Source organism: Bos grunniens, chromosome 6 (genome assembly GCF_055505025.1).
Source record: "Bos grunniens cultivar Pamir isolate PY7600 chromosome 6, Bosgru_T2T1.0, whole genome shotgun sequence".
Lineage (NCBI taxonomy): Eukaryota > Metazoa > Chordata > Mammalia > Artiodactyla > Bovidae > Bos > Bos grunniens.
In genome coordinates, this window is record NC_141170.1 from 52148691 (window position 1) to 52165212 (window position 16522).

A 16522-nucleotide genomic window follows, 5' to 3' on the forward strand; every position below is an offset into this window, starting at 1 on the left:
TGACTTCTTTTGTCCCTAAATTTCCTGTGGTTACTTAAAAATCAATACAACATGATAGCTCTCTTAATTCTACAATGATATATATCATTCACATTTTTTGATTCTTCATTTATTTCCCAGAATAGTTTACACAGAATAATAATGACCAACCTTACTTATATGCCAGGCTGTTCTGAGTACTTGATACGTATTATCTCAATTTATCTACATTATTATAAGACAAGTAGTATTGTTATTTCTACTTTACATAATGAAGAAACTGATGATAAGAAAAGTCAAGGAACTTGCTAGGTTGCAGAAAAATACAGAGCTAGGATGTAAGTCCAACTAAGGGCAAAAGACCTCTTTGATGTGAGGAGTAGATCTGATGAGGCACCCAGTTCTTCAGTAAACATGCCATGATTGATGTGGTCACCCAGCTTCTCAAACATAAACCTCATTTAGTATTGCCTTGTATGGGAGTTATGTGGCAAGTCTTAATTACCTAGTGATCTTATCATGAAAGAGCATGTATAAGGATATGAATTTCAAGAAAGAGAGATGAGCTAGTTTATAGCAGCCCTACCAGTTGAGGAAAATAGTCCAAACTTATTTGGCTTTAAAAAAAAAAATAAAAAGGTCACCTAGTGATCTTATCATTGTAGGATTTTTAAGTAAATAGCAGTGAGGAGGTGGTAATGGTGGTGCAAATTCATCATGCAGGACCATGATCCAAATGTTTCTCACATTTTGGAAAGTCACATAGTAATAAGTACATGCTTGGTTTATTCTAAGTAGAAATCAGGTGAAGCAAATCCACAAAACGCTGTTTTCTTTTACATGTAGCTTCGTAACTTCTCTGGCAGATATGTGGTTTGGGCACAGGGAAAAAATTCTTAACACATTCCCAAGAAGCTGCTGGTTATATGACTGTCTGGCTGAGAAGAAAATCATAAAGTCCAACGTGTAAATGTAAAATTCTCTGAAATATGCTCTACTGGGGCGAGCAAGAAGAATAATTTGCCAGAAAAGTTGCTGCATCCTAAAGGAAGAGGAAATATTTTTTAAGTTCTTCCATGAGAAGAATCTTCCATGAGATGATGCTGTTAAAGTGCTACACTCAATTTGCCAGCAAATTTGGAAAACTCAGCAATGCCCTTAGGAATGGAAAAGGTCAGTTTTCATTCCAATACCAAAGAAAGACAATGCCAAGCAATGTTCAAGCAGCTGCACAATTGTGCTGATTTCACATGCTAGCAAGGTAATGCGCAAAGTCCTTCAAGCTAGGCTTTAGTAGTATATGAACCAAGAACTTCCAGGGATACAAGCTGGATTTATAAAAGTCAGAAGAACCAGAGATCAAATTGCCAACATCTGTTGGACCATAGAAAAAGCAAAGGAATTCCAGAAAAACATTTACCTCTGGTTCATTGACTATGCTAAAGCCTTTGTGTGGATCACAACAAACTGTGGAAAATTCTTAAGGAGATGGGAATACCAGACCACCTTACTTGCCTCCTGAGAAACCTGTATTCTGGTCAAGAAGCAACAGTTAGAACTGGACATGGAACAACGGACTGGTTCAAAATTAGGAAAGGAGTACATCAAGGCTTTATATTGTCATCCTGCATATTTAATATGCAGTATACATCTTGTGAAATGCCAGGCTGGTTGAAGCACAAGCTGGAGTCAAGATTGCCAGGAGAAAAATCAGTAACCTCAAATATGCAGATGACATCACCCTTCCAGCAGAAAGCGAAGAGGAACTAAAGAACCTCTTGATGAAGGTGAAAGAGGAAAGTGAAAAAGCTGGCTTAACATTCACCATTAAAAAAGGAAAATCATGGCATCCGGTCCCATCACTTCATGGCAAATACATGGGCAAATGATGGAAATAGTGACAGGCTTTATTTTCTTGGGCTCCAAAATTGCTGCAGATGGTGACTACAGCCATGAAATTAAAAGACACTTGTTCCTTGGAAGAAAAGCTATGACCCACCTAGACAACATATTAAAAAGCAGAAACATCACGTTGCAAACAAAGGTCCATATAGTCAAAGTTATTGTTTCTCCATTAATCATGTACGATGTGAGAGATGGACCATGAAGAAAACTGGGTGCTGAAGAATTGATGCTTTCAAACTTTGAGACTGGAGAAATTCTTGAGAATCCCTTGGACAGCAAGGAGATCAAACCAGTCAATCCTAAAACAAATCAACCCTGAATATTCATTGGAAGAACTGGTGCTGAAGTTGAAGCTCCAGTACTTTGGGCACCTGACTCAAAGAACTGACTCATTGAAAAAGACTCTGATGCTGGGAAAGATTGAGGAGAGGAGGAAAAGTGGGTGACAGAGGATGAGATGGTTGGATGGCATCATCAACTCAATGGACATGCATCTGAGCAAACTCTGAAAGATAGTGAAGGACAGGGAAGGCTGGCATGCTGCAGTCCATTGGGTTGCAAAGAGTCAGATACAACTGAGTGACTGGACAACAACAAATGAGACCACTAGGTATGAAGCTTTAATAAGCGAGAGCAAGGTGAGCCTACCAGTTGTCCTAAGAGCATGTCCACATGATCACTATTAGCAAGCTATGCCAAGAATTCAGATTATTGGTTAGCAAACTGAATCTCAAACTGTCTCCTTTGGGCTAATGAATAATTTATGAAATGAAATGGAAACTTCTCAGTGGTGTAGGGAAATTTGCCATTATTAACTATAAACTATGTAAGATCCTGGGTTAATCACATTTTTATTTACTCTGTTACTTTCCATTTTGTGATAAAAAATGTTCATCATTAAAAATGGACTCACATCAGGATTTGTAAAGCCAAAGATGGTTTCCATGAGTTCTCCAGAATTAAGTACTGTCAAAACACACCTTTCCACCAAAAATACAGGGCTACTTGTGAGCAAGAAGGTCTTGGAATGGGGAATAAGCAATTTCTTTGAAGTCTTTGGGGCATCAGATTCTCTAGTCATCATTACATATTGCTGTTGGGCATGAATATGAATGGGTCCTAGGTAGATAAGAACATGATTTACATCTTGAGAATCCATCAGAAATTGACCAGAAAGACCTGTGTTATCTCTGTTAAAAGTCCTTATATGGCAGCCTGTGCCTTTTGGAACTGTACCAGAGATTCCCGGAGATGACTTGACTTTTCCATGTTGTCTTTGAAACCTACTGCAATCTGGCTTGCTTTTTACTCCCAAGACAGAGTTTATAGCAATATTATCTAAATGCCAAACCCACTGGTCTTTTCTTTTAATTTGTACAGTTTGGAATCAAAATCCAACTTCTTACTTTGGCTTACAAGGCATAATCTGGAAGCTGCCTCCCTCTCTGACCTATCTTCTAGCACTTTGCATTTGTCTGCTAAACTTTAGATGCATTGACCTTATTACTGATATTCCAGTGCTATAAACTTATTCCCATCCCAGACGCCTCGGCTTCACTGTTACTTTGTTCAGAAAGCTGGTCTCTAGACCTTAACAGGATCACATCCATCTCATCAATCATGTCTCAGCTTGAATATCAACTGCTTACAAAGGTCTTGACAACCCTCATTGGAGCAGCTTTCACAGTTACCAAGGTACTCTCTATTTGCTTCCACTGTCTTCTTCACAGCATCTACCAGTATCAGAAACTATTTTTTTCACATATTTGTAATTTGTTCCTCTCACTAAAGTATGTAAAATAGCTCCTTGAGAGGGCCATTCTATCTGATATAACACCAATGTGCTGCCTCGATTTCCATTCTAACATATTAGCCTTATTAATTATCAGTTTTAATCCTTGTCCATCTGACTATGTCATTTGTTTAAATTCTGTTAGGGTGATATTCCTTCAGCACTGAGTAAAGCAAGTTTACTTAATACTGAGTATTAACCCATTATTTCATTCATGAACACAAGTCTAATTTCTACCCAATTGTGTACCCTTCCTACATCTTCCAAAAGCTAACAAACTAACATGTAGATCTTGACTCTGAGGCATAATAATCTTTTGAACTAAAAATTTCAAGTGAAGTCACTTGGAGCAGACTTTTGTTGTGCTGCTTCTCTGCATTCCTCCCTTCCTTGGGGACCTGCATCCCTTAATTTTGGGGACTTACTTTAGTTCCCATTTGATCCTTGGGATCCAAAAGGGAGCTGCCATCTTTAGACATGATCCACTTTTCTTGACTTCAGTGATTGGTAGAAGGGTAGGTGATACCTCACTCAAGCTGGACGAATCAAAGAACCTCACTCTTGGGCAACAGTGATTGGTTTTGTGATAAAGTCCTTCAATAAGATTTAAGTAGACATTGGCAAAAAGACTCCTTTTTGGTCACAAAGATGAATGGATTTGAGTTTAGAGCTGCAGACAGCCTGTCCCCTAGCTTGTGGAAAAGTCACTTGGAGGTCACTAAAACCACCCTCCCATCCCTTCTCCCTCCTTCTCACTGATGGAAGTGGATATGAGAAATGGAGGGTCCTGAAGGTACTTGGTCCTCAGGCACCAGCTATCCTAAAGGTCCTCCCCATCGCTTTAGTGGCTGACTGCATTTCCACATTTTGATATTGAGCTATTCTGTCACTATTTTGGGTTCTAAAATGCTCTTTTTTTTTGTTGATGTAATAAGTGAATTTTTTTAAGCCCTGAAATTTGCGTTATTTTATACTGTAGCACACCCAGTATCATAGTCTGTCTTAACATTTTGAATTGAGTAAAGGTACACTTTCTGTGGGCTTCCCAGGTGGCTCAGTGGGAAAGGATCCACCTGCCAGTGCAAGAGACACAGTTTTGATCCCTGAATAGGGAAGATCCCCTGCAGGAGGAAATGGCAACCCACTCCAGTATTCTTGCAGGATGAGCCCATGGACAAAGGAGCCTGGTGGGCTACAGTCCATGGGTTGAAAAAGAGTCAGACACAACTCAGCAACTGAACAGCATGCACACACTTTCTATATACCTATGATCTCGAGATAAGAGAGAAAAGAGCAATTGACATAGCAAGGATCCTATTAGAAAAATAAATTCTACCTTGGCTCCCAGACTTTCTGAACCAGTGGAATAAAAAATGGCATATTACAATTAAACCTGGTAATCTCTACACTCATGAACTGATAGAAGGCAAAGACAAACAGGAAACACTTTCTAAACAACTAAATAAGTTGCTGTCAAGAAAATACTGAGTCTCTGTCTCTTAAAAAAGAAAAAATATAACTGTCCCCAAAGTTTTCCTCCAACGTATCAAAAAAGAAATGGGATTTTTTTTTTTTGAGATAAAATAGCTAGAAGGAAATACTTGGTCTACTATAGATTCTGAAAGAGGTATGTACTTATGCTCAAAAATATACTTACAGTCTGACACCAATTACTGAGTTTGTTTTATAAGTTTGAATTCTTATAGATGATCAAATAAATGACTTTAAAATTTTATGACTGGTTTATTTTTATACTTTTACCGGTGTTTATTTTAAATAGTGCTTTATGTGTTAGTTTTATTTTTTAATTTATATTAAATGATAATGCATATTTAATAGGTACAGTTTTATAACTTTATATTAGAAATGAATTATTTAGTTCCATTGATTTATTTTATGAAATATGAACCTGTTATAATTTAATTTTATAATCTATTACTTCTTCTTCTTGTTTATAGATGGTTTTTGTCACTTCTACCTATAAATCATGGCCTAATACAATTATTATACTCTACCTCTGAGGTAGACAAATGAATGAAAATATATATTTTCAGTAAAGATTATATACAATAAAAATATTTTTAACTACTTAATTTACTGGGAAAATAATTCAGACTTTATGGTTTTCTTTGAAACATTTCTGTTGATGGCAGTCTTTGTTGTATAAAGCATAAGCTCAGCTATCTAACCAGACAAATGATTCTATAGTCATGTTCACTGGCATGTGTTTGAAACTCATGATGCCTTTCCATCAGTATTTCTAAACCATCCTTCTACCTGGCAAAATAATTTTACTATCTTTTACTACTAACATGTTATCTATAGGAACCAAACAGAGATAATAACATGACAGGGTATAAGAAAAGATTTTTGAAATCAGATATAAAATAGTTAATAGAAATTTTCCAAGTTCTGAAGAGGATATTTAGAATTGCAAATAATATATCCACCACACAAGGCATTTATATTTCAAGACTAACCATCAGTTCCCAAGGTCGAAGACTCATGCTTTCCCCAAGCAACAGATACTATAGAGCAGTCCTCGTCCTTCCACTGCAATGGAAGGTAAGTCTAGGTAAGTCCTGCGCTACTGTGTTGCTGTCAGAAATAAAGAAGCCCTCGACTTTAAGGGGTTTGTGCTGAGCTTCATTTTTTAGGTAATCGGTCCTAACATAATTGTAACACAAGGAAGATATGCCTTATTACTAAATACCAAGTAACCTGAGAATGTGATAAAAATAGGACAGATTAAACAGATTAAAAAAAAAATAGGACAGATAAAAACAGGACAAAAATAATCTAGAGATCTGATTATTCACCTAAGCCTTACAGAATTCCTTTCAGAATATCAGGATGATTTGGAATCCTAGGTATGTTGTATCTTCTCATTTCAGTAGAAGTGGGGTGGGTTTATGTTATACAATTTTTATTTGTGTCTTATGGCCACACATTTCAAGAAGCAAATTGGAGTGAAAATCTCTTGCATTTGTGTGCAGTGCTGCCTTTAGATCCAGAGCAGAGGGGCCTTGTGCTGGAGCCCAGGACTTAGAGCAGTGTTTCTCAACCAGCGGTTGCCCCAAGGGGACATTTGGAATTGTCAGTAGACCTTTTGATTGGCAGTCCAGGAGTGGTATGGAGATATTGGCATCTTGTGGGTAGAAACCAGGGGTGATGCTAAACACCCTACAGTGCTCAGGACAGCCCCATATAGCAAATAATTACCTGGCATCAAATGTCAGTAGTGCCAAGGGTGAGAAAGCCTGGTTTAGAGGGACCACTGTGGTCTTTCTCCTCAGCTATGCCTCACCTCATGGGGCATAGAGTCTGTCCATCAAGAGGTGTGCCCACCTGGAGTCTGATGCACTGTATTCAAAGTGTGGTCTCAGGCCACAGCATCTGTATCACCTGGGGTCATCTTAGGGCAATTTAGGAGCCTCATCTCAGACTTATCAAACCTAGAAGTCTAGGTATGGGGTCAACAACCTTTGTTGTCACTGGTCCTCCAGTGATTCGAATGAATGCTCAGGTTTGAAAACCACTGATTTAAGGAGTCCAAGCTTTCTTTCTATATTTGACTTGAAAGTTATCTTGATCAAAATGGGAAGATAGAATAATTTTCTTTAACAGCTTCTTAACTAAAATTATAATATCTAATATATTATCTAATATGATATAGTATCAGTTCAGTTCAGTCACTCAGTCATGTCTGACTCTTTACAACCCTATGGACTACAACACACCAGGCTTCCCTGTCCATCACCAACTCCCAGAGCTTGCTCAAATTCATGTCCATCAGGTCGGTGATGCCATCTAACCATCTCATCCTGTCATCCCCTTCTCCTCCCACCTTCAATCTTCCCCAGCATCAGGGTCTTTTCAAATAAGTCAGTTCTTCGCATCAGATGGCCAAAGTATTGTAGCTTCAGCTTCAGCTTCAGTCCTTCCAATGAATATTCAGGACTGATTTATTTTAGAATTGACTGTTGGATTTCCTTGCAGTCCAAGGGACTGTCAAGAGTCTTCTCCAACAACACAGTTCAAAAGCATCAATTCTTTGGTGCTCAGCTTTCTTTATGGTTCAACTCTCACATCCATTCATGACTACTGGAAAAACCATAGCTTTGACTAGATGGACCTTTGTTGGCAAACTAATGTCTCTGCTTTTTAATATGCTGTCTAGGTTGGTCACAGCTTTTCTTCCAGGGAGCAAATGTATTTTAATTTCATGGTTGCAGTCACCATCTACAGTGATTTTGGAGCCCAAGAAAATAAAGTCTGTCATGGTTTCCATTGTTTCCCCATCTATTTGCCATGAAGCGATGGGACCAGATGCCATGATCTTAGTTTTCTGAATGTTGAGTTTTATGCCAACTTTTTCACTCTCCTCTTTCACTTTCATCAAGAGGCTTTTTGGTTCCTCTTCACTTTCTGCCATAAGGATGGTGTCATCTGCATAACTGAGGTTACTGATATTTCTCCCAGCAATCTTGATTCCAGCTTGTGCTTCATCCAGCCCGGCATTTCGCATGATGTACTCTGTACATAAGTTAAATAAACAGGGTGACAATATACAGCCTTGACATACTCCTTTCCCAATTTGGAACCAGTCCATTGTTCCATGTCTGGTTCTAACTGTTGCTTTTTGACCTGCATACAGATTTCTCAGGAGGCAGGTAAGGTGATCTGGTATTCTCATCTCTTTAAGAATTTTCTACAGTGTATTGTGATCCACACAGTCAAAGGCTTTGGCATAGTCAGTAAAGCAGAAGTATTCTTCTCAGAGAAGGCAATGGCACCCCACTCCAGTATTCTTGCCTGGAAAATCCATGGACAGAGGAGCCTGGTAGGCTGCAGTCCATGGGGTCGCTAAGAGTCGGGCACAACTGAGTGACTTCACTTTCTCTTTTCACCTTCATGCATTGGAGAAGGAAATGGCAACCCACTCCAGTGTTCTTGCCTGGAGAATCCCAGGGGTGGGGAAGTCTGGTGGGCTGCCATCTATGGGGTGGCACAGAGTCAGACACGACTGAAGCGACTTAGCAGCAGCAGCAGATGTTTTTCTGAAACTGTCTTGCTTTTTCTATGATCCAGTGGATGTTAGCAATTTAATCTCTGGTTTCTCTGCCTTTTCTAAATCCAGCTTGAACATCTGGAATTTCTTGATTCACATACTGTTGAAGCCTCGCTTGGAGAATTTTTGAGAATGATATAGTATATAGGCCTCTATCTATACTGTTGCTCTGGGCCCCACAAGTGTTTGGGAAAGGTCTATACCTAGGTCTTAGTTTTCTCACACAGTTAAAAGAGGGCATTGGAATAGATTGTGGCTTGAATTTTCATCTCTGCATATGATTTCATGGTTGCTCTAGAAGCATGAGACTTCATTCCCTGCATAGACACCTTAAGATATAGTGACTCTGATGTTTCATCACTTGAAAGGTGTTGTTTTGCTCTTTTGGTCTCTACTCAAAAGGATATCTTTTTCTCTTGATATAAAATGAAAATTATACATCAAACTAATTACCAATGCATAAACAAAATTTGAGTAGTTAAGTTCCAGATGTATTTTCATAGCATGGCTTACATTATATGCGTAGTTATAAAAATTAAGATGTATAAGCACACCTCGTCTTGTTAAGTTTGTAAACTGGCATTATTCTCTGAAGGGGAAATTCATACTATTCCTAAAAAATTTACATTTTGATTCAATAGTTTTATTTCTAGGAATTTATTCTCAAGTCACATTTGTGCATGTGGGCAAAGGTGAGTGGTTAAGGTGTTAACTGCTGCTTTTTCATTATAACTCCAAATTGGAAATGGTCACAATAGAGGATTGGTGAAGTAAATGTACGTGCATGTAACAGAACACTATGCAGCTATGGAGAGAACGTGGTGTGTGCTCTGAATAAAGCAGAGGGCTGCATGGTGCTCACAGTGTTAGAAGAGGTACTCTGATGTCAGACCAAGGGATGCAATATCAGAGCTGTGTGACCTGTGGAAAATTTTGTATTCTCTCTTTGCCTCAATTTTTTCATCTCCAAAATGGTGAATAACAATAAAGTATACTTCCCTGGTGGCTCAGACGGTAAATAATCCACCTGCAATGTGGGAGACCTGGGTTCAATTCCTGGGTCAGGAGATCCCCTGGAGGAGGAAATGGCAACCTGCTCCGGCATTCTTGCCTGGAGAATCCCATGGAAAGAGAAGCCTGGCAGGCTACAGTCCATGGGATTGCAAAGAGTCAGACACTACTGAGAGACTTTCACATGTACATATACATAACTCACAAAGTTGTTGAGAGGATTAAATAATATAAAACAAGTTAATCTTATAGTGTGTTGCCTATAGAAAATAAGTAATAGTTATTAATATCATCATTATTAATATTGTCTATCTATTACTATGCAAAGACTTCCAAGATAGGTCCTTAAATGAAAGCGTCAACACCATACAAAACAATACTGTTCAGTCACTAAGTCATGTCTGACCCTCTGTGACCCCATGAACTGCAGCGCACCAGGCTTCCCTGTCTGTCACTATCTCCCAGAAATGTATATAGACTAAAAAAAGAGGGATACAAGCATTATAGACAGTGCTTGGCAAGGATACTCAAATGCTATTTACAGTGGTGATTTTATACATCTGGGATGGGAAGAATATTTTTTCATTGTATGATGTTTGGATTTTTTCCATGTGTAAGTGTTACTTTTATGATTTTTTAAATTATTTAAAGAAATAATGTTGAAACCACACAGATGCTCAGATTCTGTATGATGGCAGAAGTTGAGCCATATGGATTCACCGATTTTTTTTTTTAATGGGTGATAAGATGACATTTCTAGTGCTGAGAAGCATGCTAGTGTTTAAGAGTTTCATGGGAAACTAATTTTCGTAATGATACTCCCTTCTTCTTGATGAATTTCTTAGGATTTCCACTTGACGTAACTGAGAGGTTCAGGCTAAATTGCCTTTCTTGGAGGCTAATCGAATAAAAACATCCCTCAAGGCAACTGAAGGGACCTTGGTTCCTTTGCAGTGATTTTCCCAACCAGCCTCAGTGTGAATCCTATGCTTACGCCAAACCATCCTCATGTGAGTCCCTGTTGCCCTGTGAATATCTGCCTAAGGACTGTTTTCATTAAATAACAGATCTGAAGCCGATCTTCCTTTGGCTTTTTGCCAATAAAATACATGGATTTAAGAGGCCACAGATTGTTCTATTGCAGACAGAAATTCCCAGGATGCAGGTATTAAGAGAAACCTTGAAACCTTGAGTGGATGCATGACTTCTGATTTCTCTACTTCCATCCCACTGTACACTTCCAAAAAACAGCACTTCTGGGATTACTGGAAAGCCACAGCCTCATTTTGATGAAGGAAAAAAATTCCCATTTTCCAGTCAGTTTTGTGGCATATTAGATTATATAACAGTTCATTCAAGATCCTAAATCAATTAAAGCTTGTGCAATGCTTCTTAAAGTATGGGAGGGGGTTATGCCATTTAAAAAAAATCAAATGATTAGAGTTCATCTGTTATGAAGAACTCTGTTTTGTTTTTAGTTTTTTGGCTCTTATTCTATCCTCAAGTCGTTAGAGGGTTTTATTAAAAATAACTGCATTTGATGAGGTTTTTTTTTTTTTTTTTCTATTTTGTGATTACAGTCATTTTTAAATAATGGTAACCAGGTGAAATGGTAACTTTTCTTTCAATGCCACCGAATCTAACTTTCCTTCCCTTCCTGTGCTCTCTCCCTATTTTTGCAAAAAAAAAAAGACATTCCATTATCAAAAGAGCAAGTCGCTAAGCTCACAGACTTAGTGCTACTACCACTTCAAGGTTTCCAGGTTCATTTGAATCCTCACCGCTGCTCACCATACTTTTATGTTTGATATGTTTTCCCAAATACCTCCACCAGGGAGCAACTTCATATACATGTCACTTTCCTTACCATTGCACACCCCTGCCACTGCCCCTCCCCCACACCTTTCATCTGAGGATCTCCCCTCCTTCTTGAAATGAAAAGTAGAGACTATCTGATTATCATACTGTTCATGGGGTTCTCAAGGCAAGAATATTGAAGTGGTTTGACATTCCGTTTTCCAGTGGACCACATTTTGTCAGAACTCTCCACCATGACCTGTCTGACTTGGGTGGCCCTACATGGCATGGCTCATAGTTTCATTGAGTTAGACAAGACTGTGCTCCATGTGATCAGATTGGTTAGTTTTCTGTGATTGTGGTTTTCAGTCCGTTTGCCCTCTGATGGAGAAGGATACGAGGCTTATGGAAGCTTCCTGATGGGAGAGACTGACAGGGGGAAAACTGGGTCTTGTTCTGATGGGCTCAGTAAATCTTTAATCCAATTTTCTGTTGAAGGGTGGGGCTGTGTTCCCTCCCTGTTATTTGACCTGAGGCCAAACTATGATAGAGGTAATGAAGATAATGGCAACCTCCTTCAAAATGTCCCATGCAGGCACTGCTACACTCAGTGCCCTCAACCCTGCAGCAGGCCACCACTGACTCACACCTCCGTGAGAGACTCTTGGACGCTCATGGGCAATTCTGGGTCAGTCTCTTGTGGGGTCACTGCTTCTTTCTCCTGGGTCCTGGTGCACACAAGATTCTGTTTGTGCCCTCCAAGAGTCTGTTTCCCTGGTCCTGTGTAAGTTCTGGTGGCTCTTTGGTGGGGTCAGTGGAGACCTCCTCCAAGAGGTCTTATGCTATGCCCATGTCTACTGCACCCAGAGCCCCTGCTCCTGCAGCAGTCCACTGCTGACCTGTACCTCCTCAGGAGACACCCAAACATGAACAGTATGGAAAGGCAAAAAGATAGGACACAGAAAGATGAACTCCCCAGGTCGGTAGGTGCCCAGTATGCTACTGGAGATCAGTGGAGAAATAACTCCAGAAAGAAGGAAGGGATGGAGCCAAAGCAAAAACAACACCCAGTTGTGGATGTGACTGGTGATGGAAGTAAAGTGAAGTGAAGTCACTCAGTCATGTCTGACTCTTTGCAACCTCATGGACTGTAGCCTACCAGGCTTCTCTGTCCGTGGGATTCTCCAGGCAAGAATACTGGAGTGGGTTATCATTTCCATCTCCAGGGGATCTTCCCGACCCAGGGGTCTCCCACATTGGTGGCAGACGTTTTAACCTCTCTGATGCTATAAAGAGCAATATTGCCTAGGAACCAGGAATGTTAGGTCCATGAATCAAGGCAAATTGGAAGTGGTCAAACAGGAGATGGCAAGAGTGAACGTCAACATTTTAGGAATCAGCAAACTAAAATGGATTGGAAAGGGTGAATTTAACTCATTATATCTACTATGGTAGGCAAGAATCCCATAGAAGAAATGGAGTAGCCATCATAGTCAACAGAAAAGTCAAAAATGCAGTATTTGAATGCAATCTCAAAAATGACAGAATGATCTCTGTTCGATTCCAAGGCAAACCGTTCGATATCACAGTAATCCAAGTCTATGCCCTGACAAGTAATGCTGAAGCAGCTGAACTTGAACTGTGGAAAATTCTGAAAGAGATGGGAATACCAGACCACCTGACCTGCCTCTTGAGAAATCTATATGCAAGTCAGGAAGCAGGTTAGAACAGAACATGGAACAACAGACTGGTTCCAAATAGGAAAAGGAGTACGTCAAGGCTGTATATTGTCACCCTGCTTATTTAACTTATATGCAGAGTACATCATGAGAAACGCTGGGCTGGCAGAAGCACAAGTTGGAATCAAGATTGCCAGGAGAAATATCAATAACCTCAGATATGCAGATGACACAACCCTTATGGCAGAAAGTGAAGAGGAACTAAAAAGCCTCTTGATGAAAGTGAAAGAGGAGAGTGAAAAAGTTGGCTTAAAGCTCAACATTCAGAAAACTGAGATCATGGCATCTGGTCCCATCACTTCATGGGATATAGATGGGGAAACAGTGAAAACAGTGTCAGACTTTATTTTGGGGGGCTCCAAAATCACTGCAGATGGTGATTGCAGCCATGAAATTAAAAGACGCTTACTCCTTGGAAGGATAGTTATGACCAACTTAGATAGCATATTAAAAAGCAGAGATCCCAAGCTTCCTACTGTCAGCCTCGACTGCTCATGCTCTTCGCCTAGTGTGGGCCACAAGTTCAACCCTGCAGGAACCAAGCGGCTGCAACGCCGAGCGGAGGAGGCAGGAACCCGAAGGCAAGCAGGAGCTGGGTGGGGACCATGGCCGGGACCACTGTCATGGCCGCAATCGCCGTCACCGAGGCAATGAAGTGCAAGATCCAGGTTCTGCAGCAGCAGGCCGATGATGCAGAGGAGAGGGCCAAGTGCCTCCAGCAGAAAGTGGAGGGAGAAAGATGGGCCCGAGAACAGGCTGAGGCTGAAGTGGTCTCCTTAAACCGTAGGATCCAGCTGGTTGAAGAGGAGCTGAACCGAGCTCAAGAGCGCCTGGCCACTGAGCTGCAAAAGCTGGAGGAAGCTGAGAAAGCTGCTGATGAGAGCGAGAGAGTTATGAAGGTTATTGAAAACCAAGCCTTAAAAGATGAAGAAAAAATGGAACTTCAGGAAATCCAACTCAAAGAAGCTAAGCACATTGCAGAAGAGGCACACAGGAAGTATGAAGAGGTGGCTCGCAAGTTGGTGATTATTGAGGGAGACTTGGAGCGCACAGAGGAGCGAGCGGAGCTGGCAGAGTCCCGTTGCCGAAAGACGGGTGAGCAAATCAGACTGATGGACCAGCACCTGAAGTGTCTGAGTGCTGCTGAAGAAAAGTACTCTCAAAAGGAAGACAAATATGAGGAAGAGATAAAGATTCTTACCGATAAACTCAAGGAGGCAGAGACTCGTGCTGAGTTTGCTGAGAGATCAGTAGCCAAGCTGGAAAAGACAATTGATTTGGAAGATAAACTGAAATGCACCAAAGAGGAGGACCTCTGTACACAAAGGATGCTGAACCAGACTCTGCTTGACCTGAATAAAATGTAGAGCACCCCAGCCCCGCCCTGCCGCTGCTCCTCCCTCTCACCCCAACTCCGACTCCACTGGGGCCAGCCTGCCCGAAGCTGACCTTTAAACGGAGGGCTGATCTTTAACTGGAAGGCTGCTTTCTCCTTTCGCCACCTCTCCCACCCCCCTACTCCTGTGTCCTTTTCGCCAAACAGTCTCTGCCTCTCCCCAGAGATTCCAGTTGGGCTAGAGGCTGAGCACCTTTGGGAACAACGTTTAAGGGAATGTGAGCACAATGCAAAGTGTCTTTAAAAGCATGTTGTGATGTACACATTTTGTAATTACCTTTTATGTTCTTGATGTTACAACCATTTGTAAAAAAACATTCCAGATAATTTCGTAGAACTGAAGCAGCAGTCTAATCCCTTTCTCACTTTTGGAAGGTAACATTTCAGCTTAATGCATATTGCCTTCTCCAGAGAGAAAGGGAAAAGGTTTGGGCCTGCCTTACTGAGAGCCTAGCAGCCCAGAGAAAGGCTCCATTTGGGGAAACCTCATTGCCCTGTAAAAAGTACCTGCCAAAGCAGAAAGATGATTCCAGAAGGAGTTAGCCAAAAAAAAAAAAAAAAAAGTGCTGTTCAGGTTTTCAGCTTTACGGTATCTTTGGACAACTTTTTTTTTTTTCTTTTTTCATCAGAAGTGACCAAACAATTAAGATGGTAAAACCTCTGAGACCAAATCCTTGTCCCAGCTCTACCCTGTTCCCAACTGCTCACAGAATGGATCATGTGCCCCTTATATTGAAGTGACCACTTATTTGCTCTCCTGCCTCCTTGAAAGAAAGGAAAGAAAATTATGTTTTGCCACTGATTTAGCCATATGAAACTCATCTCATCACCCTTTTCTGGGTCTGAAGCTGCTGTCTCTAAAAGTGCCATCTCACTGTGCTTTGTATTGGTTAGTGCTGGAGAAATCTTGAAAAGCGTATGTACAAAACTTGTAAATTTTTATATTTTGGAACTTTGCTTCTTTGGGGTTGAGGCAAACTGGTCACCCCTCTGCCTGTGAGAGCTCTCTACAGTCTGTGGGCTAGCAGTGTGCTGATCTTTTAAAGTTTCTTTCCCTACCCAATCCCCCTTTTTTGATGAGGTTTCAGTGAGGTCTGTTAGGGGTGCATCCTGCAGCTTAATTGGCTTAAAATGTTCTCTCCTTTGGTGTGGTCTCTTTGGGGACCAATTGGGAGAAAAAAAACCAATAGTGTAACTGTTTTGATACTGAAAATTGATAAATGTTTTTTTGAAATAACCAGTCCCTCCAAAATAAATAAATCCAATATGAAAAAAAAAAAAAAAAAAAAAGCAGAGACACTATTTTGCCAACAAAGGTCCATCTAGTCAAGGCTATGGTTTTTCCTGTGGTCATGTATGGATGTGAGAGTCAGACTGTGAAGAGAGCTGAGCACCGAAGAATTGATGCTTTTGAACTGTGGTGTTGAAGAAGACTCTTGAGAGTCCCTTGGACTGCAAGGAGATCCAACCAGTCCATCCTAAAGGAGACCAGTCCTGGGTGTTGATTGGAAGGACTGATGCTGAAGCTGAAACTCCAGTACTTTGGCCACCTCATGTGAAGAGTTGACTCATTGGAAAAGACCCTGATGTTGGGAGGGATTGGGGGCAGGAGGAGAAGGGGACGACAGAGGATGAGATGGCTATATGGCATCACTGACTTGATGGACATGAGTTTGAGTAAACTCTGGGAGTTGGTGATGGACAGGGAGACCTGGGGTGCTGTGATTCATAGGGCTGCAAAGAGTCGGACATGACTGAGTGACTGAACTGAACTGAGCTGATGAAGACCTACAAGACCTTCTAGAATTAACCCCAGAAAAAGATGTCCTTTT

At 40.7% G+C, this 16522-nt stretch overlaps 2 protein-coding genes across 7 annotated transcripts in view; both read left to right on the forward strand.

The window, feature by feature from the left end:
- Positions 1 to 16522, forward strand: part of CORIN (corin, serine peptidase) — a 313930-nt gene that overhangs the window by 259688 nt on the left and 37720 nt on the right. The window lies entirely within an intron of this gene.
- On the forward strand, positions 11311 to 15825 carry LOC147370722 (uncharacterized). 2 transcript variants are annotated; one of them, XM_086405919.1, is made up of 2 exons: positions 13866 to 14049; positions 14184 to 15825. In XM_086405919.1, the coding sequence occupies exons 1-2, from the start codon at positions 13982 to 13984 to the stop codon at positions 14659 to 14661; spliced, it is 546 nt and encodes a 181-aa protein (XP_086262045.1). In that variant the 5' UTR covers positions 13866 to 13981; the 3' UTR covers positions 14662 to 15825. The 2 variants fall into 2 exon arrangements, with proteins under 2 accessions (XP_086262044.1, XP_086262045.1); XM_086405918.1 differs by having other exon boundaries at positions 11311 to 15825.

Excerpts from the sequence above, each read along its gene's own strand:
- LOC147370722 (XM_086405918.1), top strand. The coding sequence starts at position 13,900 with ATGGCCGGGACCACTGTCATGGCCGCAATCGCCGTCACCGAGGCAATG.